The sequence below is a fragment of the Eubalaena glacialis genome, chromosome 2, assembly GCF_028564815.1.
Source record: "Eubalaena glacialis isolate mEubGla1 chromosome 2, mEubGla1.1.hap2.+ XY, whole genome shotgun sequence".
Taxonomy (NCBI): Eukaryota; Metazoa; Chordata; class Mammalia; order Artiodactyla; family Balaenidae; genus Eubalaena; species Eubalaena glacialis.
In genome coordinates this window covers 39,420,434-39,444,399 of record NC_083717.1, presented here as the reverse complement: position 1 = coordinate 39,444,399, position 23,966 = coordinate 39,420,434, and the positions used below count along the sequence as shown (strand labels likewise).

Here is a 23,966-nt window from a genome sequence, read left to right as displayed (position 1 = left end):
TATTGCCCGTGGGACCTCTGTGGCCCCTCCATGGCCTTGGGAGCCACCGTGCCACACTGGTCAAGCTGCCTTCCTCTTCTTCTCTGGCAAGAGCTATGGTCTGTCTGTCTGAGAGCTCCCGTGTCACCAGCATGCTCAAGTCATGCATGCACAAGGACAGCTGCATGTCACCTTGTCCTCATTGCCACCGTGACAGCTGCCACGTCATTGTCACTCCGGTCCACGCTTCCTTGCTCCCTCCCTTGTGCAAGGCAAAAGGCAGGCCAGAGAGAACAGAGCCTCGCTGCAAGGGCTCTGAGCTTCCTCTCTTGGGCCTTGCCAAACCCTCAGTTTCTGCACCTGGGCCAGGCCCTGCGAAGGGGAGGTGTGAGCCAGGAACTTCCTGAGGCCAGACTGAGCCCACAGCCCTCTCACCTTCAGTGTTTCCTAGTCTCCCCATCTCAGGGCCACCCCAACTCAGAAAGGGGGAGATGGAGCTTGCAGTTGCTAGTAGCAATGGTCTGTGCAGAACTGGAAGTGTTTAGGGGCTCAAAACCATTTTCAATGAACTCTCAATTTAGACATCCCAGAAACTTCCAGACAGCAACTGAAACTCCTAATCAGAGTGGGAAGGTAGTTTTGGATTGCGTGTTCCTTGGAGGCACTGCCAAGGTTACAGACTGGTGGAGGAACTTCTGGAAGAAAAGACTTGGCCTGGACCCTCCTTCCCTGCAGCCTCCCATTCTCCACCTTCACCCCAAGACTCCAAGAAATTGGTGCATGGGGTCTTGTCTGGGGTGGGAGTGGAGGGTTACAAGGATTTCCTCCCCAGAGTGTCAGAATATTTGCCACAGGGAGAAGGGCATGGAATGTCCACGCAGACAACAGCTCTTGGGTGTCAGACTGGGAGAAGAAGTGCCCTGCTGGAGTGGAGGCCAGGCCCACAGAGGGCTCTGCACTCTGATGGAGCAGAGAGAGGGTGCCAGAGCCCCCGAACCGGGCCCTGGGCCTGGGCGCCCAACTGAGCAGGGCTGCATCTCTTCTCCTACTCCAATCCTGAGCGCTCACCACCCCAAGGGTGCTTCAAGCCTTGGCTCTGGCCCTGCTCCTTCTTGCAGCCTTCCTGGAATTCTGTTGCTGTTTCCCCAGAGCCTCCATCCTGCATGGCCCTGGCCCCTCCCAGCACAGCTGCTGCCTCCAGCTTTGCCCACCCAGCTCAGCCCTCAGGCACTCAGGTGGCCCAAGAATGGACCCCACAATCAGCCCTGGGATGATATGTCTCTGGCCTCCTCAGGTGCTCAGCTACCTCTGAAGTCTCTCTGCCTTTCTTTCCAAACCCGTGGGGAAGGCACTGGCAGCAGGGAACTGGCAGCATCCTCCTAAGCCTTCCTGCTGCGCTGCCTCTTTCTTCAAAGGCTGCTGGCCGCAAACTCTTCTCTCTCTCTGCTCTGCCCAAGCGTCTGTCTTCCAACCCTGCCCAGCATCCACCCCTTCAGCGTAAGCATCCTTCCCTTCAGGTACTGGTCCTTTCTTCCTGGAACAGCCGGACCAGGGAGGCTGCCATACAACCTGAGGGGTTCATGGCCCTACACTCAGCCCCAGGGCCCTAGGGACAGCCCTTCACCTGTGAGGCACCAGGGGAAGAAAGAAAAGAGGGTCTTGGAATTCCCTCTGTCCAGTACTGTGCTGGCAGATGTTTAACAACTGGCTCTCAAAGAGGAAGGAGGATCCCTGATTTGTAGCGTCTGCCAATTTCTGGGGTATAACACTCTCACGAGGGCCAGTTAAAGCTACCAATGTAATGTCACTAAAGGCCGAGTTGGGGGTCTTCCCTGGCGGTCCAGTGGTTAAGACTCCATGCTTCCACTGCAGGGGGCACGAGTTCAATCCCTGGTCAGGGAACTAAGATCCCGCATGCCGCACGGAGCAGCCAAAAATAGTTAAATAAATAAATAAATAAATAAATAAATAAATAAATAAAGGCCGAGTTGGGAAGACACACTCCTAATGGCTTTCCCAAGCCTGAAGGAGACAGTTCCAGCACGCACCTGCCTCTGTCTGTCCCTCTAGGCTGCTCCAAGAGCTCCACATCAGTCCCTTCTGCTGAACTCAGAATCCATTACCAGTGTAGGCTTGGGAGGAGAGACGCCCTTCCCCTCTTATCATCTGCCACCAAGAAATAAAATGAAAAGCCAGGGTCCCTGGGTCGTGGACCCTGAGGCAGTATCGTGTGCTCTGCTAGAGCCAGCTCTGATAAGATAGACTTAGAGTTCTGTGTCTTCTTTGGACCCAAAGCAGACATTTCTGCTCCTCTGTCCCCACCCAAGTTTCCATTTCATGCCCCCAGCACTGCCTGCTGCTGCCCCCTTCACACACTTCCCCGCAGCTCCCTCTCTCCCTGGAGCCCCTCAGAGCCTCTGAGCCATGTTTTTCCTTAAGCCTCAACACCTCCTACCTTCCCACCTCTTTTTACCTGGCTGCTGAGCTCTGCCAGCCCAGCAGAGCAGACTTCAACAGGAGAAAAGCTTTGGGGGTGGGAGGCAATATCAGGAAAAGAAAGGGTCCCTGGCATTTCCCAGAGGCTCCTGGGGGAGGAGGGGGCAGGGCCAGGCCTCTTGGCTTCCAACTTGAGCCCCGATCCAGTCGGGCCTCTCCCTTCCTTTGGGGAGTGACACGGAAGGCAGGGTGAACGCAGGAATCCCTGCCCTGAGACTGGCAGCAGACGCCATCCCCAGTCGGCCTCCAGGCCCTCTCCTCAAGCCCCTGCCCTGTGTTGCAGACCAGAAGCTGTGTGAGAAGGGCTGGACCAAGTTCCAGGGCCACTGTTACCGCCACTTCCCTGACCGGGCAACCTGGGTGGACGCCGAGGGCCAGTGCCGGAAGCAGCAGTCCCACCTGAGCAGCATCGTCACCCCCGAGGAGCAGGAGTTTGTCAACAGTGAGTGCGGCCGGGCCTCAGGGGCCCAAGCGGAGAATGGTCACATGGGCGAAGGATCTCCCTCGACAGCAGTCAGCGGACTTGGGCCCAGTGAGGCGGCAGGGGTCGGGGGCAGGGAGGGAGGGAAGGGCATTTCCGCAGCCTGAGGGGCCAAGGGCTCTGGCTGCACCCAGGACAGCCCACTGTCTGTCAGAGTCAGCCCTGGATTAACCCCGGGTCTGTCATCAGTCCATGTCAGCTCAGGGAGATGGTCCAAATGCACTCCAAACATGCAGGTGCTAAGACCCTTGTCAGGACCCTGGAGGCAGGTGTCACGCTCCTAGGAGCCCACCCAGCTCCTGCCACCCCTCCATCCCCTCTGTCTGTACGAGCTCAAGTTTCTCAGACACCTTCAGGGCGCCCCATACCCACGTCCTCTCTCCAGACAATGCTCAGGACTATCAGTGGATCGGCCTGAATGACAAGACCATCGAAGGAGACTTCCGCTGGTCAGATGGACACTCCTTGGTGAGTTCTGCTGGGGGCACCCGGGATAGTTGGCGGCCCAGAGGAGATGAATAAAGACCCCCAGAGAGAGACACATTCAAATCACATGCAAACATTCACTGAGCAGCTGCTGGACCGGGAGCCCTGAGATCGGAGACTGTGTCTCGTTCTTGTCCCTTTAGAGACCAGCCCAGGGCTGGACAACTGAATAATGGCATGAAAGGAAGGGTGAGGGATGAGGAAGGCAATGGATGAATGAAGGCAAACCACCAAGAGGGAACATGGAAGCTTTAGAGTGGTTCCTTGCCCACAGAGGACTCGAGTCCACTCAAGGAGACAGACAGACAGATAGAAAGCAACATAGATGCCAGCTGAACAGTACACATAGTAAATGATGGAGGTCAGCAAAGGACCTCAGGGAAGGCTCCCTGGAAGAGGCGAATATGAACAGGGTCATGGGGGAGGGGAGCAGTTACATTAGAGGAAAGGGGACTTGTTTGTCCCTGAGTCAGGCTAGAGGGAGAAGCCTGGGAAGGCAGAGTCTGGACTTGGGAGCCATATGTCTCCCTCCCAGTCCTGCCCAAGCAGGCAGCCTGGGTGACAAGCCCCGTTGGCCCATATGGAAGAGGAGAGTGTCGTCAGCTCATTAACAGGTACTGTGAGTCCTGGAGGCTCTGAGTTCCTGACAAGGACCACAGCCAGGCGGTGTGAGCAGCTCTTTGGAGGGCCCGTGGGTTCCATGGCACCTGGGACAACCCTGACCAGACTCCCAGCAGTCTTTGCGCCACCGCCAGGAAGGGGCCTGCTGGGGAGGGAAAGCAGGGGTCCGGCCAAGCTGTACTGCTGCTGCCCCCTCCTCACCCCTTCCCCACTCCCACCCACAGCAATTTGAGAACTGGCGCCCCAACCAGCCTGACAACTTCTTTGCCACTGGGGAGGACTGCGTGGTGATGATCTGGCATGAGAAGGGCGAGTGGAATGATGTTCCCTGCAATTACCAGCTGCCCTTCACGTGTAAAAAGGGCACAGGTAAGCAGCAGCCTGGGAGGGATAAGCAGCGTGGAGAGAATCAAGACTCCAGGCTCCTGCTGTGTGACATGGGGCGAGTCACCCGGACTCCTGGCTGTTGAGGTCACCTCACCTGCCCAACTAGCAGATTGGAGCTGACCTGGGGGGCCACTCCCAATGCCAGCATCCCAGAGCTGATGGAAAGGGCCAGCCCACTAGGGACAGGGAGAGGGTGAAGGTCACAGGAGGACAGACCCCCTCCACACATACAGTGCCTTGGATATCAGCACAGAAAGTCACCCACAATCACACATAGGTTGGGAGCCTCCATCTCTGGGGTTCCCAAGCCTGTCAGTCGCAGAGTCGGAGTTGTCAGCCTTGATCATCAGCTTTAAGTCTGTGGACACCTAGGTGCAGGTAGGACACTCCCCACCTGTTCCTGCTCCTGGCCTCGTTCCCCTCCCTTGCCCCCGAGGCCTCCTTTAGTTCCCACTTTCCCCTGCATCACTGTTTTCATAGAGAAGTCACAGACAGTCTGCCCGGCTCTCGCCCTCTTTCCCCACCTTTCTCCCTTTTTTTTTTTTTTTAAACAATGATCAGACATTGAGGATTCTTTTTTTAATTAATTAATTTATTTATTTTTGGCTGTGTTGGGTCTTCGTTTCTGTGCGAGGGCTTTCTCTAGTTGCGGCAAGCGGGGGCCACTCTTCATCGCGGAGCGCGGGCCTCTCACTATCGCGGCCTCTCTTGTTGCGGGGCACAGGCTCCAGACGCGCAGGCTCAGTAGTTGTGGCTCACGGGCCTCCTTGCTCCGCGGCATGTGGGATCTTCCCAGACCAGGGCTTGAACCCGTGTCGCCTGCATTAGCAGGCAGATTCTCAACCACTGCGCCACCAGGGAAGCCCCCCCACTTTTCACCCTTTTATTCCCTTACTGCTGCTCTAAATCATCAAGGAACCCAAATGTTAGAACCAGTGTTCTCCAGATTCTTACTGCGGCATGAAAGCACCCCTTCCCCAGCAGTCAGGGCTCACGGCTGGGTGTTCAGGCTCCGTGCCCCTTCCTTGGGCTCTGAGCCCATCTCCTCACAGCCAGAGGGGGCCATACTGGCTCATGACCAGCATGGGGCATCACGGGAGACCCTCTGAGAGCCCTTTCTGAAGGGTGTTTGCCCCTCAGTGGCCTGCGGAGAGCCCCCCGTGGTGGAGCACGCCAGGATCTTCGGGCAGAAGAAGGACCGGTACGAGATCAATTCCCTGGTGCGGTACCAGTGCACCGAGGGCTTTGTCCAGCGCCATGTGCCCACCATCCGGTGCCAGCCCAGCGGGCACTGGGAGGAGCCTCGGATCACCTGCACAGACCGTGAGCATCGCCCCACACAGCGTTAGATACCGCCAACACGATCTCCTCCCTGTCCCCCGCTGTCTGCACCATCCGTGGGCTCAATCACAGATGTCCGCTGCCCCCAGGGAGGGGGCTCACTTGCACTGAGAAGGTGAAGATGAAAGTGGGTGGCCCACTTTCCTTTTCAACACCAGCCCCGAAGCCCCTTAGCCCAAGGTGGTTCCAAGAAAAATCAAAACCAAGAAGTGGGTAAAGCCTCAGGCTGCCTTCATGAGCCCATGGTTTCTGCAGGGAGGGGAGCCAGCGGAGAAGGGGCAGGACAGGGAGAGGCTGGGCTGGCGCACTTTCTTCCCAGGGTTCACCCAGATGTTTCCATCTCCCTTTCACCCCAGCCTCCACCTACAAGCGCAGACTACAGAAGCGGAGCTCACGGCCCCTGCGGAGGAGCCGCCCCAGCACGGCCCACTGAGAGGAGCTTCCAGGACGTGCCCAGGATGCTGAGCCCAGGAGCCTTGCCAGGCTGACATCCCACAGGGATGGTGTCCTCTCCTTGTCGCTTTCTGTCATATAAGGAATTCCATTAAAGAAGGAAAAAAAATAAATCCCACATTGTGTATGCACCCACCCACCCCCTCAAATCGCCAAAACTGCATCTAATTTTCCTCCCAAATGCCAAAGCAAAGCAAACGTATTGTAACCCGTGGACTGAGTTTAGAGACGTTTCTTCAATCTCCCGTTGTGCCTTTCCAGGGACCAGCGCAGGGACAGGGGGAGAAGGGGAGGGGTTAAGTTAAATAAAGAAGGTAATTTTTTTGTTTCCTGACTTTATCCAAGAGCAGTGCAATCGTTGGTTCTTTCACCTCCAGGGAGAGCTAGGGAGGAGGGAGGAAGGGGCAGAGGCCTGAGGGCATGAAGAGTGCGGAACCGCAGCTGAATGTATGGGATGAGACGGAGTCGGAGGGCTGTGCCATCTGTGCTGGGGAGAAGCCTGGGGGAGAGGGTGTGGCTTCCGGCCGCAGATGAGCGGGCAGGAGAGAGCCATCGAGGGATCTTCCGAAGCGTGGGGGTCGGGTTCCCTCCGAGGGTCCCTTTTCCAGAGTCCTCTCACCCGGGTCTGCCACCCTAGCAGGTGTCGATCTCGATCTCGGCAGGGCTGGGCGGGGGGCATTTCCTTCCCGGTGGGAGTGCCGCCCAACCCTCCCCCCTCCCTCCCCCACCCCCCGGGACCGTGCAGGCACCAGGGTTCCGTGCACCTATTTATATTTTTGAAAACTAAAGATTATGATAATTATAATGATAATAAAGACATTGGAAGAGATCTATTTCTTTTCTTTTCCCTTCTTTTCTTAATTTAAAGAGAAGGCAACCATGGTCCAGGGTCTACTGAAGGGGCTCTTAGGTATGGGGGCAGTGGGGACACATTTTGTTCAAATGACCCCGAATTCTTGCAAATCCTGTCTGATCAGAAAGCCTGGGACAGTCACACTTGTGGTGCTTTATTTTCACAAGTGTACCTGTGCGTATGATGGATTCTGTGTGTGTGTGTGTGTGTGTGTGTGTGTGTGTGAGAGAGACAGCCAAAGGGTGCTGTGTATGGATTTGCCAGTTGGCATGCTGTCAAAGAACAACTCAAGTGAGACATCTGGCCACTATCCAGAGTTTGGTCCTTTGATTTACACTGTTTGCTCACATAGGAAGAGTCGATTGGTAGAGAGAGTCCAAGAACAGAAGCAAAATCAGGATTTATAAGAGGGAAGAAAAAAATTGCAGACAGCCTAGGAACAGTGAATCTTGCGTATACATTTTTGAGGTCAAATGGTTAGCTAGCCGCTAGCACAAAGGTCTGGGCATCCTGCCCTTAAGTAGGCTGTAGGATATCAACGAAAACGATTTCGACTGTTTATGGATTTCCCTCAACAGACCTTGAGTCGAGCTGGAGTGTGCATGCCAGGCAGTGACCCTCCGCCAGCCTCCTCCTTAGAAGGCCAGGTCGGCGCCACCCTCTCATCACACTTGTTCAGCGGGCATTGATTCTGTGTTTATGAAGGTGTCTGGGTGTTGGTTAGTGTGTGCCAGTGTAAGTCTGCTAGTGTCTCTTTGGGTGTGTACGTGTGTGGTTGAGTATTTGTTGGTGAATATTTTTGTGTACCCAGGTTATCTACAGCTCTGGAAAGGATCAGTGGACAAAACCAGAGGATGCAGCAATGGTCACATAGTAGGAACGCAATAATCATGCAATTTGTTGATTAATTAACTGATTCATTGGGAACACGACTGTGTCAGTGGTTTTCAATCTTGAGCCTGCATCAGCATCGAGAGGGCTTGTGCTGGGTCCCACTCCAGAGTTTCTGACTCAGCAGGTCAGGAGTGGGGTCCAGAAATTTGCATTTCGAACGCGTTCCCAGGTGAAGCTGGTGGTGCTGGCCACACTTTGAGAAGCACTGGGCTACGTGAAGGATAGAGTGAATTACTGATTGTGGGTGACAGAGGTGTGCCTGTGCAGAGGCAAAAGGTCTGGTTTCCTGAGGCTGACATGGAGGGGGTGGCGGGGGGACAGAGGGTGAGGCACAGAGAGGGCTGGTCTCCAAGATCCTCTGCAGGGCACAGCTTCCTCTGGTCTCCCGAGAGGTACCTCCCACTCTTGTGCTGTGTCCGCACAGACTCACAGCCGGGAGTAGGATGGTGGGAGAGCGAGCCAGCGCCTCCAGCTGCTAGGCCAGCCCCCGAGGCAGGGTGTCCCCAGGGCAGGCAAGGCCAGACCAAGGCAGCCCAAAGGTGCAGCCCATGGCGTTTCCCACCCACTCCACTGGACAGACCCAGTCGACCTTTGAAGTCTGGGACAGAACTGTCCCCCATTCCCACCGGGCAGGGAGCTGGGCCCTAAGACTGAATGAGATAAAGAGTGAGACCCAGAGCAGGGACTCGGGGTGGAGGAAGGGGTCACAGCACCATTTATTGTCCAAAAAAAGTACACACACCTGAGGGCTGCTCCCCAAATAGGGAAAAATGAGAACAAAATATGGACTCTTTGGAACTAAGAAAAGGAAAAAATGTGGAGGAAAGTCTCTCTCTTCACTGGGGTGTCACACAGAAGCCCAGGGACCCGCTTCCAGCCCTAGCTCCTCCGCCATGCTGATGTGGGCCAGCTGCTTGCCAAAGAAGTACGAGAGGGCAGGAGGCTGCAAGGCCCAAAGCCCAGCTCCAGAGCCGCCCTGGATGCCCTCTCCTCCCTCAGGCTGAGGCGGAGGGAGGATTGCAGCCACCACGCCCTGGCATCTCGTGCCACTGCCAGCTCTGGGCGCCAGCCTCCCAGGGGCAGGGAAAGGGGCTGGACTCAGCAATGGCAGAGAGCCCTCGTGAGCCCATGAACCTCAAATGTCCTGGAGGAGAGGGGCAGGAGGATTCGTGGAGGGGGAGAGCCTTGGGGTGTCTACCTGAGTAAAGGGAAGATTTGGGATCTGTGGGATTTACAAAAAAAATAGTATTTAAAAAAATTTTAAGTTGAAAAGTATAAAAACAAAATGAAAATTGCCCCAACCTGCAAGGGAAAATGAACTACTCAATAAATACAGCCCGTGAGGGGATGGGGTAGGCGTGAGTACAGAGCTGGAGCCCGGGTGCTAGCGCGGCCGGTAGCAATAGACGCCATACTTGCGGCTATGTGGGTCTGGGAAACCGAAGCTTCGGACCCCAGGCTCCAGGGACCCACAGTTGTGACGTGGGTGAGCCACAGGGTAGCGGGCACTGCCATCTGCCAGCCAACCAGCGTCGCAACGGTCCAGGCCGTGGAACTTCCAGGCGGCAAAGAGCTGGCCCACCTTGGCAATCTGGGCACCGTCTTCCTGGCAGGCCTCCTTTGCCTCTGCCAGTGTCAGCTTCTCAGGGTGCTCCAGGTAGTACACCTCCCCTGTGGGATGTGGGGCGTGAGAGCTGGGCAGTGGAGTGGGCAGCCAGAGAAGACAACAGGGCCTGGAGCAATGCCAGCCCATCCAGACCCCACCAACCAGCCCCCAAAGACCTGACAGCTCTCTGAGCCTAGGGAAATGCCAGGCTGTGGGCATCTGCAGTGGATACTGTTGGGGAATAACTTCCCAGTCCTCATCCCCTCTCCAAGAGTGCCATCCTACCTGCCATGGGGCTGGGGTTCCTCCAGTCATATCAGTACTCCACCCCAGCCTTCCCTAATTGCACCCTGGGTTGGTGCCCCACCTCTGCTGGACCAATCAGAGTCTCTCATTCACTCAGACATTTACTGAGCACCTACTATGTGCCAGGCACTTTTCTAAGTGCTTGGGATATGGCACGGAACCAGTTTGTTTTTATTCATTTATCTTCCCATGAAACGAGCTCCTTTGTGAGGACAGGTTGTGTTTTATTTGTCTATAATGACCAGTGCCTAGCCTTGGCCCCAGCACATAGTGGGCACTCAGGAAATGTTTGATGAATGACTAAACCAATGATTGGTGTGAAGCAACAGCAGCAAAGCACTCAAAACTCAGCTGGGGGACTTCCCTGGTGGTCCAGTAGTTAAGACTCCGCACTCCCAATGCAGGGGGCATGGGTTCAATCCCTGGTTGGGGAGCTAAGATCCCACATGCTGCAAGGCGTGGCCAAAATAAATAAATAAAATAAAGAGCATCCCTAATGAACACCAGGAAACTTAAAAAAAAAAAAAAACTCAGCTGGACATGGCTTCAACATGTGCGGGTGCTCCAGACCTCCAGATGAAGGTGCCAGCAGGGTGGGCAGAGAGGTCTGAAAGCTCCCCAGACGCTGCCCTTCCACCCGCAGGCCTGTGCTCAGCCATTCCACTCACCCCTGAGGGCAGCAGCAAAGCAGAACACATCATAGCGGTGCAGGCGGCGGTGGCGTGGGCCGTAGCTGCGCACGCCAGGTGCCAGGCCCAGGCCACCGCAGGGGTGTCGGGCCTGCGTGATGGGGTACTGCACAGAGGCGTCCTGCAGCCAGCCTGCGTTGCACCAGTCCAGGCCTTCCTCCCAGGCCCGGAACAGCTGCTCAAAGGAGGCCACCACCGCGTCCTGTTCCTCGCAGGCCCACTGGGCCTCGTGGAAGTTGAACTGGTAGCGCCCTTGGGGGTGCTGGTAAGGGAAGACCACACCTGGGGAGGGAGGAAAAAGCAGCTTGAATGGGTGGGCCAGGCCCAGCTGATTGGAGACCCAAATCTACTGGGACAGATGCTCCCCTCAACACACACACACACACACACACACACACACACACACACACAATCCCTCAGAAAAACTCTGTAAACCTGTCATCTCCTGTCCAATATCCAAATCTGAGGCAGAGCCTATATCTGCTTTACACCTCCCTCCCAGAGCTAGACTGACACACAGCAGTACTCAGAAAACTATTAGCTTGTTAAGGTAATGAATTAATCAGCTAACTAATATCCCCAACTACAGAATGAGACTAAGGCCTAATTCACAGGGCTGTTGCAAGAACCCCAGTGCTATGGTCTCGATGTGTTCCCGCAAATTCAGATGTTTAAATCCTAATGCCCAATGTGATGGTATTAGGAGGTGGGGTCTTTGGGAGGTGATTAGGTCAGGAGGGTGGAGTCCTCATGAATGGGGTTAGTGTCCTTTTAAAAGAGACTCCAGAGACCACCCCCCACCCCCAGCCCCTTCCACCATGTGAAGACACAGCGAGAAGTCTGCAATCTAGCAGAGGGCCCTCACTTGACCATGCTGGCACTCTGATCTGGGACTTCCAGCCTCCAGAACTGCGAGAAATGAATTGCTGCTGTTGTTTATGTCACCCACACTGCGGTATTTTATTACAGCAGCCTGAGCTAAGACACCAGTGAGGAGGTACTGCCATCTACAGGAGACGGTGCACTGCTGGGCTCTGGCTCTCCCTGTCGGTAGCTGAGACCTCATCATCTACATTAACACTAACATTAATGTGGAAGCTTCTTAGGAGAATACAAGTTTCCATGTGGGACAGACGGAATTCAGGGGAAGAGGACGGATGGTAAAGGGTCTTAATAAAGGGGAGGCTCAAGGTCAGGGAGGTCCTGGGCAGGGGGCTTCCCTTTCTGGTGCCAGAGGCTTGTAGGTACCATAGGCTCCCTCAAAAGTCACCATTTATGTTTGAAACTTTACCATAATAAAAAAATTTTTAAACACCCTAGATCCAGTCTCTACCAAGTCAGATGAAACCTTAAGGAGAGGCGGTGTCCCTAGTGCCTGGGACTGGCATTGTTTAGAAGCAGGGCCTGGAGTCCTTAGAATCTCCTTCCTGTGGCCAGGGGCCTGGGAACATCTGGGCCCCACACCCCCAATATCACCTGGGGCAGGAAGCCAGGCCCCTGGGCAGAGCCAGGTTGAGGGGGCAGAGAGGCCCCTGGGCCTCGACAATCAGCGCACAACCTCCATGTGTGTTTGCAGGGGGCTTATTTCATGCCTGGTTCCGTCCCAGATTCCCAGCCCTTCCAGCCGCAGGAACACGGTGAGGGCTCCCTGTTTCTCTAGGCTGCTTCTGTGGTCCCCAGACAAATGGCTCTCACAGGCTCCCTCCCATCCCCCACCATCCCCAACGTCATAGGCCACCACTGGGCCACCATCTAAGCCACGTGGACTGGGGATGCGGCTGCTGATGGCAAAGATCTGCACTGATTGATAGGCCCTTGACTCACATCTATCCTCATCTCCTCGAAGGAGGTAAAGGAGGAACTACCCTTGTTCTTCATTTTACATGTGAGGGGACTGCAGCTCTGGCGATGAAGCACTGACCCAGGGTACCACAGCTGGGATGGGATGGACATGGAGTCAGGTCACCCTTCTCTACATACCCCCCAGCTGCCTCCCTAACAGGTAGGAGATATATGAGGACACACAGCCCCATCCTAGGGACAGAGAAGGTGGGAGTCATGTAGAGATCACAACAGGGACCCATACATAAGATCTAGTGTGTAGAGTTTGGCTGGCTTGTACAGCACTGGTTTGCTTTTTTTTTCAGTTAGATTTCACATAAAAATATAAGCTTCTCTTTTCAAATCAGAAAATCTGGCTGCACTAGGCCTGCTTCTGATGTGGCATCATCGGCTGGGACTGAATAGAGCGGCTCCTTTCAGATGGGATGAGGGCTCAGGAGTGTGCCCCAGTCCCCACCACTCCCTATCACTCACCCTGGGCTGCCTCATTTGCTTGTGTTGCCTGCCAACCCTGCTTGAATCTCAGCTCTGTCTCCATCAGCTGTGTGCCCAGCTCCTGTCCCCCTCTCTCTGAACAGGATGTGAGCAAGAGGGAGTAGAGAGTAGTGGATTCTGGAGCCTGACTGCCTGAGGTCAAACCTCCACTCGGCCATTTATGAGTTGCATGACCTTAGGTAAGTGACTTGACCTCTCTGTGCCTCAGTTTTTTCAGCTGTACAATAGGGGTTAGAATAAGAGCAGCTTCCTCCTGAGGTTGTTCTGAGGATTAAATGTTTATCTGCCAAAAGCACAGAGGTTTGGATGCTTTCTCAGGGCCCTCTCCCCGTAGCTCCCAGGACCCAGCCCCCACTGGGGTCTCACCCCGCAGCTCCAGCTCCACCAGGCCACTCTCATCCTCCAGCCCATCAATGACCTCGCAGCGGTAGCGCCCATAGTCCTCCAGCCTCAGGTCCCGGATCTCCAGTGACACTTCACGCTCCCTCTCCTGCCACAGATGCACCCGGCCTCGGTAGTCTCCGAAGGCGCGGTGCCTCAGCCCAATCACCACCAGCACGTCCTGCTCCGGGGCCCCATTCTCCGACAGTTTCCACCATTTGATGCGTACGGGCCGAGGAGAGACCAGGGCCGGCTCGTAGTGGTAGCGGCAGGGCAGGGTCACGTTGGCCCCACGGTAGGAGAACAGGATCTCCTCAGGCGTCTCTACCACCAGCTTCACTCCATTGAAGATGCCTGGGGGGAGAGGCGGGTGCAGATGGGGACCTGCTGCAGCACGTCTGTACCCCTGCAAAGGCCAACCCCACCCTCACTCCCAGCTCCCGCCAGGCCCAGGAGTTCTAGATTGCAAGAATGGCCGCAGTGCTGCACTCCTCCCTGTATCCACATGCTCTGCAACGCAACTTTACATCTCCTTCCATCAGGAGATGACTCTATGCCCCCCATCCCCCCGCCACCTTGAATCCTTGCTGGCCCTGCCACTTGCTTTGACCAAATGAATGTGGTGGAAGTGACTGTTCTGTGGTGCTTGCTCTGAGCCGAGGCTCCAGGAGGCCCTGCTGAGGCTACTCTTTCTCCCGGAACCTTGCCAACCACCATCAGAACAAGGCTGGTCTCACCTGCTGGGTGAGAACACGCAGAGAGCAGAGACAAGCCATCCCAGCCGAGGCCATCCTAGACCAATCAGCCCCCAGCTGATCTGCCTGCCAACCGTAGGCACGATCAATTAAGTGAGCACAGCCAAGACTGAAGAGATGGAGCCCAGCCCAAAACGCTGACCAAAATGGAATCACGAGCAAAATACATGGCTGTTGTCTTAAGCCACTAGGTTTGTTAGGTATAAGAAGCAAACTGGAGGACTTCCCTGGTGGTCCAGCAGTAAAGAATTCGCCTTCCAATGCCGGGGACACCGGTTCGATCCCTAGTCGGGGAACTAAGATCCCACATGCCGCAGGGCAACTAAGCCCGCGCACCACAGCTACAGAGCCCACGTGCTCTGGAGCCCGCGCGCTGCAACTAGAGAGAAGCCCTGCACTGCAAGGAAGATCCCACGTGCCACAACTAAGACCCGACCCAGCCAAAAATAAAAAAAGATAAAATAAAAATAGAAAATATTTTTTTTTTAAAAAGAAGCAAACTGGTGTAGCAGGCAGCAAGAGCACCCCCAGATGGGTGGGTGGCTGGGACTCTAATCCCCCTGAGTCTCCTTCCATAACACACTGGCCGCAGGAGACCACAGCCTGCCCTTCACTCTCTGTCCACTGTCCACCACGACTCTTCCCAAACACCAGGAAACACAGGTGAGATGAGGCCAGGACTTCTAGAGATTATAGTCAGGGCTCAGGGGGACAAACACAGAGCCTCCCATGCACCACAAGAACCAGGTTTATGGGCTAAGGCTGGCCCATCTCTAACGTGAGCTCCTCTATAGGGGCCTCATGGTCTCATGACCTTGGGTCTGGACTTGAGAGGTACACAGGGTGGGGGCAGGGGGTAGCCTCGGGGGTAAGCAGGAGACAGACAGGGAGGCTCCCTGCAGAGGAGCTCATGCTGAAAAACAGCTACACCTAACAAGGCCTCGCCTATGTCAGGGTTCCTGTGAGGATCATACGAGGTAACATATGTAAGGCACCTAGAAGCATGCCTGACACATAGTAGGTGTGTAAAACCACTGATAAAAAGTCACCTGCCCAAAGCCACGTAGCCAGTAAGTGGCAAAACTGAGATTCAGACTCACATTTCCCTAACCCCAAACCCCCTTTCCACTGGGGAGACCTGGGGAGGTCATGTTTAAGCAGAATCTTGGAAAATCCGGCAGGACTTTGGGGAAAGTATAAAAAGCAAAAATGACTGTCCTACAGCACACTTGGCTCCACATCTGAGGGGCCAGCAAACACGGAGTAACAGAACCACCCCTTCTGCTCATCTTAGAAACGAGGCTGGACCACTGCACAGCTGGGGGAGGGGCTGCTGGCTTCATACCCTCGCCCCTGTCCCAACCTGGAACCTGCACATCACAGCAGGGCCCAGGAGAGGTCTTCGTCACCTGGCCGAGCCAGAAGTCGACCCAGGAGGCCACCCACCTTCGCCGTGGCCCTTGCCCGGGTTCCAGCCGTTGGGACTATTGGAGTAGTAGAAGCCGTTGTAGAAGGGCAGGCCCGAGACGCAGCACAGCGGAAGCAGCAGGACCAGGAGCGGCAGGCCCATGGCGTCATGCACGCAGCAGCGCCCAGGCGTCCCGGGGAAGGCTGGGGGCTGGGGCAAACTGGGAAGAGGAGAAAAACAAGCCAGTGAGGGAAGCCCTGAGGCGGGGGGCCGGGGACCCCTGGGTTCCAGCACCCACTCATTCACTCGATCGACAGGAAATTGTAGAGCATCTTCTGTGTGCCAGGCACTGTTCTCGAGGCCAAGGAGACAGTGGTGATGAGCTAGACAAGGTCCCTGCTCTCAGGGGACTGCACCCTGCAGGCAAGATGGGCAACAAGCAAGCCAACAAGTCCTAAACAGGAGTTAGGAGGCAGCAAAAAGACCATGGAGAAAATTAAGCAGGATGATATGACAGTATCACCATTTTTCAAACACTGGGATTGAATTGGAAAAGTTGTGAGCAGCATTTTTTAATGACATCCAAGAGACTAGACTAGACTAGAAAACATCAGGTTGCATTCACGGTTAGCAAAGATGAGTCCTGCACTGCAGAGCTTTTGTTTCAGTCCAGAAACATCTGTGGGGATGAGGTGGGGGGGGGGGTCACAGTGTGAAATTATTTCTTATCCTGGGTCAAGGTAAAAAGAAAAAAAATTTAATACCATGCTAGAATACTTCTGGGGGGGCTATTCCAGGTTCAGTGGACATGCAAATAAAATAGGCAGCTGGCCCATGGGCTGTAGTTTGTTGATTCTATTTTTTGTATTGCATCAAAATATTATTATCTTTTTAAATTTTATTTTATTTTTGGCTGCGTTGGGCCTTTGTTGCTGCGCACAGGCTTTCTCTAGTTGTGGCGAGCGGGGGCTACCCTTCGTTGCGATGTGCAGGCTTCTCATTGCAGTGGCTTCTCTTGTTGCGGAGCACAGGCTCTAGGTGCGCGGGCTTCAGTAGTTGTGACTCATGGGTTCTAGAGCGCAGGCTCAGTAGTTGTGGCGCATGGACTGAGTTGCTCTGCAGCACGTGGGATCTTCCCGGACCAGGGCTCGAACTCGTGTGCCCTGCATTGGCAGGCGGATTCTTAACCACTGCACCACCAGGGAAGTCCCAAAATATTATATCTTGATTATTGAGTTTTTTTGCACACACACTCCCCTCCCTTAATTTGCACATGAAGCTAATGCCTCACTCACCTCCCCCCATCCCTGCCCTGCTCATTGCCATTTACTGAGTACTCTCAACGATTAAAAGGCCGGGTCATACCTTGGAGGAGCTCAGTCCAGGGAAGGGGCAGAGTCATAGGCAGGAGATATCGTGTGGTGAGTACAAAGATAAGGTACAGAAAACTAGACTGAAGACACAGGAGGTAAGCCAGGTGGAAAAGGACAGCAGGGTTTGCCCAGCTGGGGGCGCAGCAAGTGCAAAGGTGCAGAGGCCAGAGAGCATGTGGAGGGCTGGGGTGTGCTGCCAGTTGTCCATTTGTGACCCCCCCCCCACTCCCTGGTCCATCTCTGCTCTTTTCTGCCCTGCACTGATCACTTCTCCCAGGCCCCCAGGCCCTCTGGCTTCCAGCTAGATTCAGCCAACAGGAGGCACACACAGGAGATGGGCAGGAGGGGAGAGAGGTTGTGCCTCTGCAGTGCCCGTGTCCCGTCAGGATCACAACTCCGCCGGGCGGCTCCTCTCCCCAACACCGCTCTCATGGCTCTTTAACACTCTTTCCTCCCCTTTCCCCTCGAGGCCAGGGGGGCACCGACTGCCATTGCTTGTCTCTGAACCCCAACTCCCTAGTTTGTTGCCTTTACCCTCCTCTCTAAATGTCATCACATCATTAGAATCTCTTTATTGGAAACATCTAGGGTGAATTCTGCTTCCTGCCAAGGCCCCAGCTGATATAGGGGAAAGGAGGGGAGAGGGGTCGGCAGGACCAGAGTCTATATGCCCTTGTGTGTCAGACCCAGCAGCCTGTCCTTTGTCCCAAAAGCCCTAGGGTGCCAGTAATGGCTTTAAGCAGGGGAGCCACAGGATCAGACCTATATCTTAGAAACATCCCTCTGGGGGCTGAGTGGAAAGTAGGGCAGCAAGACCAGAGTTGACAGCAGGCATTTAGAAGTATGACTATGATTATCATGCAGCAACGTGGAAAGTGCTTAGGGTATCAGTTAGAATAGACAAGGCAGAACATAGACTTGCCACTCAGCTATGATTGTAAGTGTGTGGCCCTAAGAATGCCTGTGAATGGGAACCAGAAGGGGAGGGAGCAGCAAAAGGAGAGAAAGGGAGAGGAAGGGAGGGAGGAAAAAGAAAAGAAATGCATTGGCCTGTAAGGGTGGTGGGATTGTGGAGGAAACATTCTTGTTTCCAGAACAGTTAGGAGCTCTTGCTGGATAGGAAGGAATGGATGTGAAGGAAGTTGAGGGGTAGAATCCACTGTTCCCTTAGGCCTCTTTGCAGAGAGCCCAAGGCCCAGACTTGCCCTCTGTGCCTTGCACAACAGGAGGACACCGTGAGCCTTGCTTCTTGTCCAAGCGGAATCCCCAGGTGACACCCACAAAGCCTCTTGGTGACTTGGATCTGGGCAGCCTAAGCACAAACAACCTAATACAGAAGTTTGGACCCCTGATAATGCATTTTTCTGTTACATGTATGCTGTGCAGTTAATAAAAAAAGAAAAGAATTTGGAAATGTGAAAAAAAAAACAGAAGTTTGGAGCAGGAAGCTCTGGGTTCAAGTCCCATCTCCACTACTTAATAGCTGTGTCGTTCTAGGCAGGATTCCTCATTTGTGAAATGGAGATCATAAAACTCACCATGGTATATTTTTCACTAATATGTTCTACTTTTCTCCCATAGTGAGAGAGTTCTACATAAGTGTGTGACCAGTCAGCTGAAGGCTGTATTTCCAGCCTCCCTTGCAGCTAGGAGAGGCCATGTGACTCAGTGCTGGCCAATGGGAGTGAGCAAAAATAATACATGCCACATGCAGGTCTTACACTGAAAACAATCTGGGATACCTTTCCTTGGTATTCTTTCCCCCAACCTGTTGGCAGCCAGAGTAGCCACCTTAGACTCAGAGATGGAAACCACAGGCTTAATGACAGAGCCACCCCACCAGCCCTGGACCTCCCCCACCTACACTGTGTCATGAGAGAAAAACAAAGTCCTATTGTATTTAAGCCACCACATTTGAGTCTCTTCATGAACGTAGCTTAGCCACACTTGGCCTAAGAAATAACTCCACAGGGTTGCTATGATCAGCATAAAAAGATTAACAGCTGACTTTAATGAGCACTTACTATCTCACTTAATTCTCACCACAACCTCTAGAGGTGGGACCTATTGGTATCACCATTTTACAGATGGCAAAATCAAGGCACAGAAAGATTAAATAATCTGCCCAAGGTCATCCAGCTAAGAAGCAGCAAAGCCAGGATTTGAACGCACTCCAGCTCCAAAGCCTGGAACCACAATATCAAACTAGGGAAAGTGACGTGTATAAAGCACATAGTCCAGTGACTGGCACAGAGCAGATCCTCGTAGGAGTTAGTTTCCTTTCCCTTCCTTGGGTTTCCATGTTTAGAATGCAGAGAAAAGTGGAATGAGGATGGAGAGGCTGGATGTCCCAGGGTCCGCCCTGTCCCTGGGTACCCAGAGCCTCCTGGAGCAGAGGGGCTCCCCAGCCTCCACCTGCAACGTTTCCAGCCTCTTTCCAGCACCTCATCTAGTACAGATGCTCCCCAGTGAGAAACGACTTCCCCAGGATGAGCAAATGCAGGCGTTTCTGCCACAAAGTGATCTTCGTCTGCCTGGGAAAAAAATGTGTATTTTTGTAAAATCATGCATTAAAAAATAACAAGGTTAGGGGAAAAATAAGTTTGGGGCAGACTACTCAAAATATATGCAACTTTATAACCAGAGCACTAACAAAAACAAGAGCAATCCTAAAAAAACAAAAACAAAAAAAAGAAAACCACCAGCATCGTTAACACTCCACTGACACTGGCACCCACGTCCCATCAATCAGTCCTTTGCAGACCTCACCCACCACTGGGGCAAGTGCTTCTTCCTTCAACATGTAGGTCCTTGGGGGCATTGGATTCCAATTTTGGTAAATTCCAATGGATTTACCAAAATTAAAAATCTGACGCAGGGTGAAGTCACTTTCTTCAATGTTTTGTTTTGTTTTGTTTTAACACAGAGGAAATGTCTTTGCAACTTCTTCAGCTGGTTCGAACTTTTATCAGAAAACTTTACGCTAAGTTCTGTTAAGCAGCTAAACCAGCTGTACAGGCATTCCTGCCTCACCAAATCTATTGCATCCTTGAGTTGGGATGGCAAGAGTTTGGATATCGAGAATTTGGGGGATCCAGATAGGGAGGGATGCTGTGTTATTCAAATCTATTTGGTTTCTGTGTTGGACAGTGAATAGCAAGCATTTGGATAGTGAGGGATATCTGTATTAAAGAAAGGCACTTTCTACAGGACTGGCAGCATTTATCATAAGGAATTCATACATAGCTAAGGTTTGCTCTTTAATTGTGAGAACTCTTGTTTCAGTCACTCCAATACATTAGCGAGCTGGAAAAAAATCACCACCAGACCAATGCGATTCCATGTTTTACTGACGTTGTTCCCCCAGGGTTCTTACCAACCATGGATGAGGTAATTCATAGTTCAGAAACACGAGCTGAGGCAGAACAGACCGTTGCACCTTCTGGTGTCTCCAGAACCAGAGTTCTGCCCTCCAGAACCGCAGAGCCTAAGTCTCCGAGGCACCCTTTCCCAGCCTCAGAGACCCCGGCACACACTCACACCCTGGAGCCTGGGCACCACACTTTCTCCCTGGCTTTTAAAGGGCTTCCACACCCAACAGCGCCCTTGATCCTCCCAAGAGCTCCCCACCCCCACCCTGATCAGCAAGGAGAATTTCATTCTCCCCAATTAATCCACAAGTGAACAGAGACACCGAGGCATGAAGCAACTGTCTAAAGGTGACACGGCCCGGAGGTGGTAGAGGCAGGACTCTGTTGAACTCTTTTTAGCCAGTCTCCATAACAATCTGTCATAAGGGCTGCCTTCTACTTGTCAACACACTTTCATGAACATCATTGCTCATAGGCCTCACAATGTCAGAAGTATTATCCCCATTGTACAGACCAGGAAACTGAGGTTCAGAAATGCTAGGTTGCTTGGCCAAGGTTACCCAGGTAATAGATGAAGGAGCTGGGACTTGACCACATTCACTCAACAGATATTTATCATGCATTTACCAGGTGCCAGGCATGGTTCTAGGCACTGGGATTACAAACCAGGGGTCCTTGTGGGGTTTACACTCTAGTGAGGGAGACGGACAATAAACACGATGTGGGATAATGTGATGTGAATGAACATGTGGCACATGATAGAAGAGGATGAAGCAGGGGGTCGGGGGGTCCTGTCAACAGGATGGGTCAGGAAGGCCTCCCTGAGAAGGGGATGGGCAGTGAAGGCATGAGCTTTGAAAATCCCAGGGAAAAGCTTTGCAGGAAGAGGGAACAGCAAGGGCAAAAGCCTATGGCAGGAACAGCTTGAAGGCCAGTAAGGCTGGAGCCCAGAGATAGAGAAAGGGAGGGTGGCAGGAAATGAGGTCCAAGTAGCAGTCACAGGTCCCAGGCTGTAGCCCTGAAGGGAAGTTACGGAAGAGTTTTCCACAGAGGAGTGTCATGAATCTGATTTACATTCTAAAAGGATCATTCTGGCTATCTTCATACCTCAGTCAAGTGCATGTCCTTATCCTGGTTCTTCCTTTCCAGCTACAAACAGCCCTAGTTCTCTCCATTACTACTCTGGTCTGAGCACCCACCTTGGTTTACTCCCTGGCTTATTAACACAGCTGCAAATGGAGAGGTGTGATCTGGTTAACATCCCTCTGGGATGTCAACCCAGCAGTCAAGCAACCTTAGAATAGGTGGGGGGATGCCAGGAAAAACAAAATGAGTCTGAAGAAAAGATCAGCCTGTGTCCAGGAGCCACAACCCTCCTTAGGAGGAGTGACCCTGGGCAAGTCATTTGACTCATCTCAACAGAAGTTTCCTTGTCTCCAGAGAATACTAACAGAATACTAACAGGCTCAGGGGCTGAGGACAAGGACCACCCTGAATGTCAAGGCTAAAACACAGAACAGAGTCCTGGGTGTGAATCAGGGGTGGCAACTGCTGCCTAGTTGCTGCCCTGCCCCGGGCCAATCCCCAACCACAACCACTAAGGGGAGCGATGGACGGCCTCTGCTCCCTGAGGCTGGCTACCCCGGCCATCAGCCCCTCAGGACCACCACAGAGATGTCACCAGCTGGAAGGCCCATGTTCAAGTCCAGCCCAGTCACCTTGGCAGTGAGTGGCTCCAGCTGATTTGGGGCACCCAGACTTGGGCACACAGGTCTTGGCCCAGCATTAGGGCTGGACACACCTGCATCCTGCTGTGTGACCTTGGGCAAGTTACTCAACCTCTCTGGGCCTCCACTTCCTCCCCTGTAAAAAATAATAATAGTAGCACCTCCCTATGGGTCTGTGGTGAGAATTATAAAGATGAATTTTGTTCAGCCCCTCACACATAGCAGGTGCTCAACAAATAGTAGCTAATACATATTGGCGGAAGACATAGTGACAGGCTTCAGGCTCTAGAATCAGATTGGCCACCTGGAATCAGTTCTGGTTCCACCCACTTACTAACAGTATGTCGCTGGGAAAGTCACGGAGCCTCAGTTTCCTCATCTGTAAAGTGGCAGTCAACAATAATACCAACCAGAAAACCTTTTTGTAAAGATTAAGGAAGAGAATGGCTACTGAGCACTTTGAAAACTGCCTAGAGGGGGCAAGCACTCAAACAATATTAGCTATGATTACTACTGTTAACAGTTTACAAAGTGAGTCTCACAAGATTTCAGTAGATTGTTCTCTCTCATTGTCTAGAAGAGAAGCAGCCACTGTTGGGGAAACTGAGGCCAAGGGAGGTGAAGACCCAAGGCTTTATCTTCGGAAAACAGGTTAGAGAAAATTCAGGTCTCCTGACGGCCCATCCCTTGCTTTTCCTAGCACCACTTGCCTTGGGACCCCTCCACACACCAGAATAAGCTGAGCCCTGACTTGGAAGGAAGATGGAGCTCCACCGGACCACCCCGACTACACAACTGGGGAGTACAGGTCTCCCAAACACCAGCAGAGGGCAGCACTGCCCCCCAGGTCTCCAGCTGACCCGGCTCCCCGAGAGGAATTTGACTTCGGTGCCCCCTGTTTGGGCAAGGCTTACAAGGGCCTTTGAAACCTGCGGTTCCCGGAAAGTGGAAGCTGGAGGTGTTTCCTACCAGCATTCCCAGCCCACTGGCCAATGCAAGGCTGCGGGAAAGGGGCCAGGGCGCCTCTCAATCACCTCCCCCCGCTGCAGAGGGCAAAGGAACTCCGGAGGTCAGCGCTGGACGCCAAGGCCCAGACCGGGTCACAGGCTGCTGGAGACCACCCAGCGAGCTGGTGACAGAGCTGGGTCCAAGTGCCCGGAGCCGTTTCCTTCCTGGCTGCTCAAAAGCCCTAAATTCCTCCCTGAGCGATCCCATCTCCCACCCAGGGCTCTACCCTCCGCCCTCCCTGCCCCTCTGCTGTCCCTAAGACATAAACCCCAGTGAACCCGGGCCTGAAACCGACGGGCGGCCATTGCGTTTGCCCTGGGATGGCCAGAGCAGGCCGGCAGAGGCCGAGAGGCGCAGGTCCGCCTGCCCGCTGCCTCAAGAGTTGTCCCCAGCCCCTGCCAGGGTTCCCGCGGCCCCCGGAAGCATCGGACAGATGCCCTGGGGCAGAGCCTGGCGGGCGTTGCGCTGTGCTGGAGGCTGCAGGACCGCGGCAGGATGAGACGGGAAGGGACCCGGTGGCTCCCGGTGGGAAAGAGGGGACCCGGGTAGTGGTCTCGGAGGCCACTGGTTTCCCTCGGCATTTGCCTCCTGGCGAACAAGGGTCTATGCACAAGGGTCCCACGCAAGTCAGCCCGCGCCCCGCGCTGCTCTCAACCCACTGGCGCCGGGGGAGCCCCCCGACCGGCGCTGGCGATCACAACCCAGCTCCGCTCCGGCCCCACGGTGCCCAGCTCACTCCTCCGGCCGGTTCCCCAACCCTGCCCCGGGAGGCGTGGGGCCTGCAGGAGACCCAAAGCGGGAAAGGAGAAACCGGCCCACAGGGGGCCCCAGGAGCCCGGCCACCTCTGAGCCACGTACCGTCCCCAGGCAGCTCCTCGACGGCTCGAGCGCTCCAGGCTGCGGGCTGACCGGGTCCGAGGAAGCAGGCGGATTTGGGGATCTTGAATGGCCAGAAAGGAAGCGGCGGCGAACAAATCCCCGCTCTCCCGCCGGGCCAGCCCCTTAAAGGAACAC

At 54.0% G+C, this 23,966-nt stretch overlaps 2 protein-coding genes across 4 annotated transcripts in view; one reads left to right on the top strand and one right to left on the bottom strand.

Moving 5' to 3' along the window:
• Positions 1-7,002, top strand: part of ACAN (aggrecan) — a 63,453-nt gene extending 56,451 nt beyond the window's left edge. For all 3 annotated transcript variants that reach the window (XM_061179961.1, XM_061179960.1, XM_061179962.1), the window contains 5 exons: positions 2,759-2,917; positions 3,342-3,424; positions 4,288-4,432; positions 5,591-5,773; positions 6,148-7,002. In XM_061179961.1, coding sequence (XP_061035944.1) covers positions 2,759-2,917; positions 3,342-3,424; positions 4,288-4,432; positions 5,591-5,773; positions 6,148-6,224 — 647 coding nt within the window. In that variant the 3' untranslated portion in view covers positions 6,225-7,002. The remainder of the gene's footprint in view (positions 1-2,758; positions 2,918-3,341; positions 3,425-4,287; positions 4,433-5,590; positions 5,774-6,147) is intronic.
• Positions 7,003-8,671: 1,669 nt separating this feature from the next.
• On the bottom strand, positions 8,672-23,966 carry HAPLN3 (hyaluronan and proteoglycan link protein 3). Its single transcript, XM_061179959.1, has 5 exons — positions 23,811-23,966; positions 15,512-15,693; positions 13,296-13,664; positions 10,572-10,874; positions 8,672-9,662 (listed from the first exon to the last, which is right to left on the bottom strand). The coding sequence occupies exons 2-5, from the start codon at positions 15,633-15,635 to the stop codon at positions 9,376-9,378; spliced, it is 1,083 nt and encodes a 360-aa protein (XP_061035942.1). The 5' UTR covers positions 15,636-15,693; positions 23,811-23,966; the 3' UTR covers positions 8,672-9,375.

What these genes read in the sequence shown, in the direction of transcription:
- HAPLN3 (XM_061179959.1), bottom strand. Translation starts at nt 15,635, where the DNA reads ATGGGCCTGCCGCTCCTGGTCCTGCTGCTTCCGCTGTGCTGCGTCTCG. An exon ending in GGTGGAGCTGGAGCTGCGGG is followed by an intron (nt 10,875 to 13,295) that starts GTGAGACCCCAG and finishes CTCCCTCCCCAG; the next exon opens with GTGTGGTCTTCCCTTACCAG. An exon ending in CTTTGCTGCTGCCCTCAGGG is followed by an intron (nt 9,663 to 10,571) that starts GTGAGTGGAATG and finishes CACATCCCACAG; the next exon opens with GGGAGGTGTACTACCTGGAG.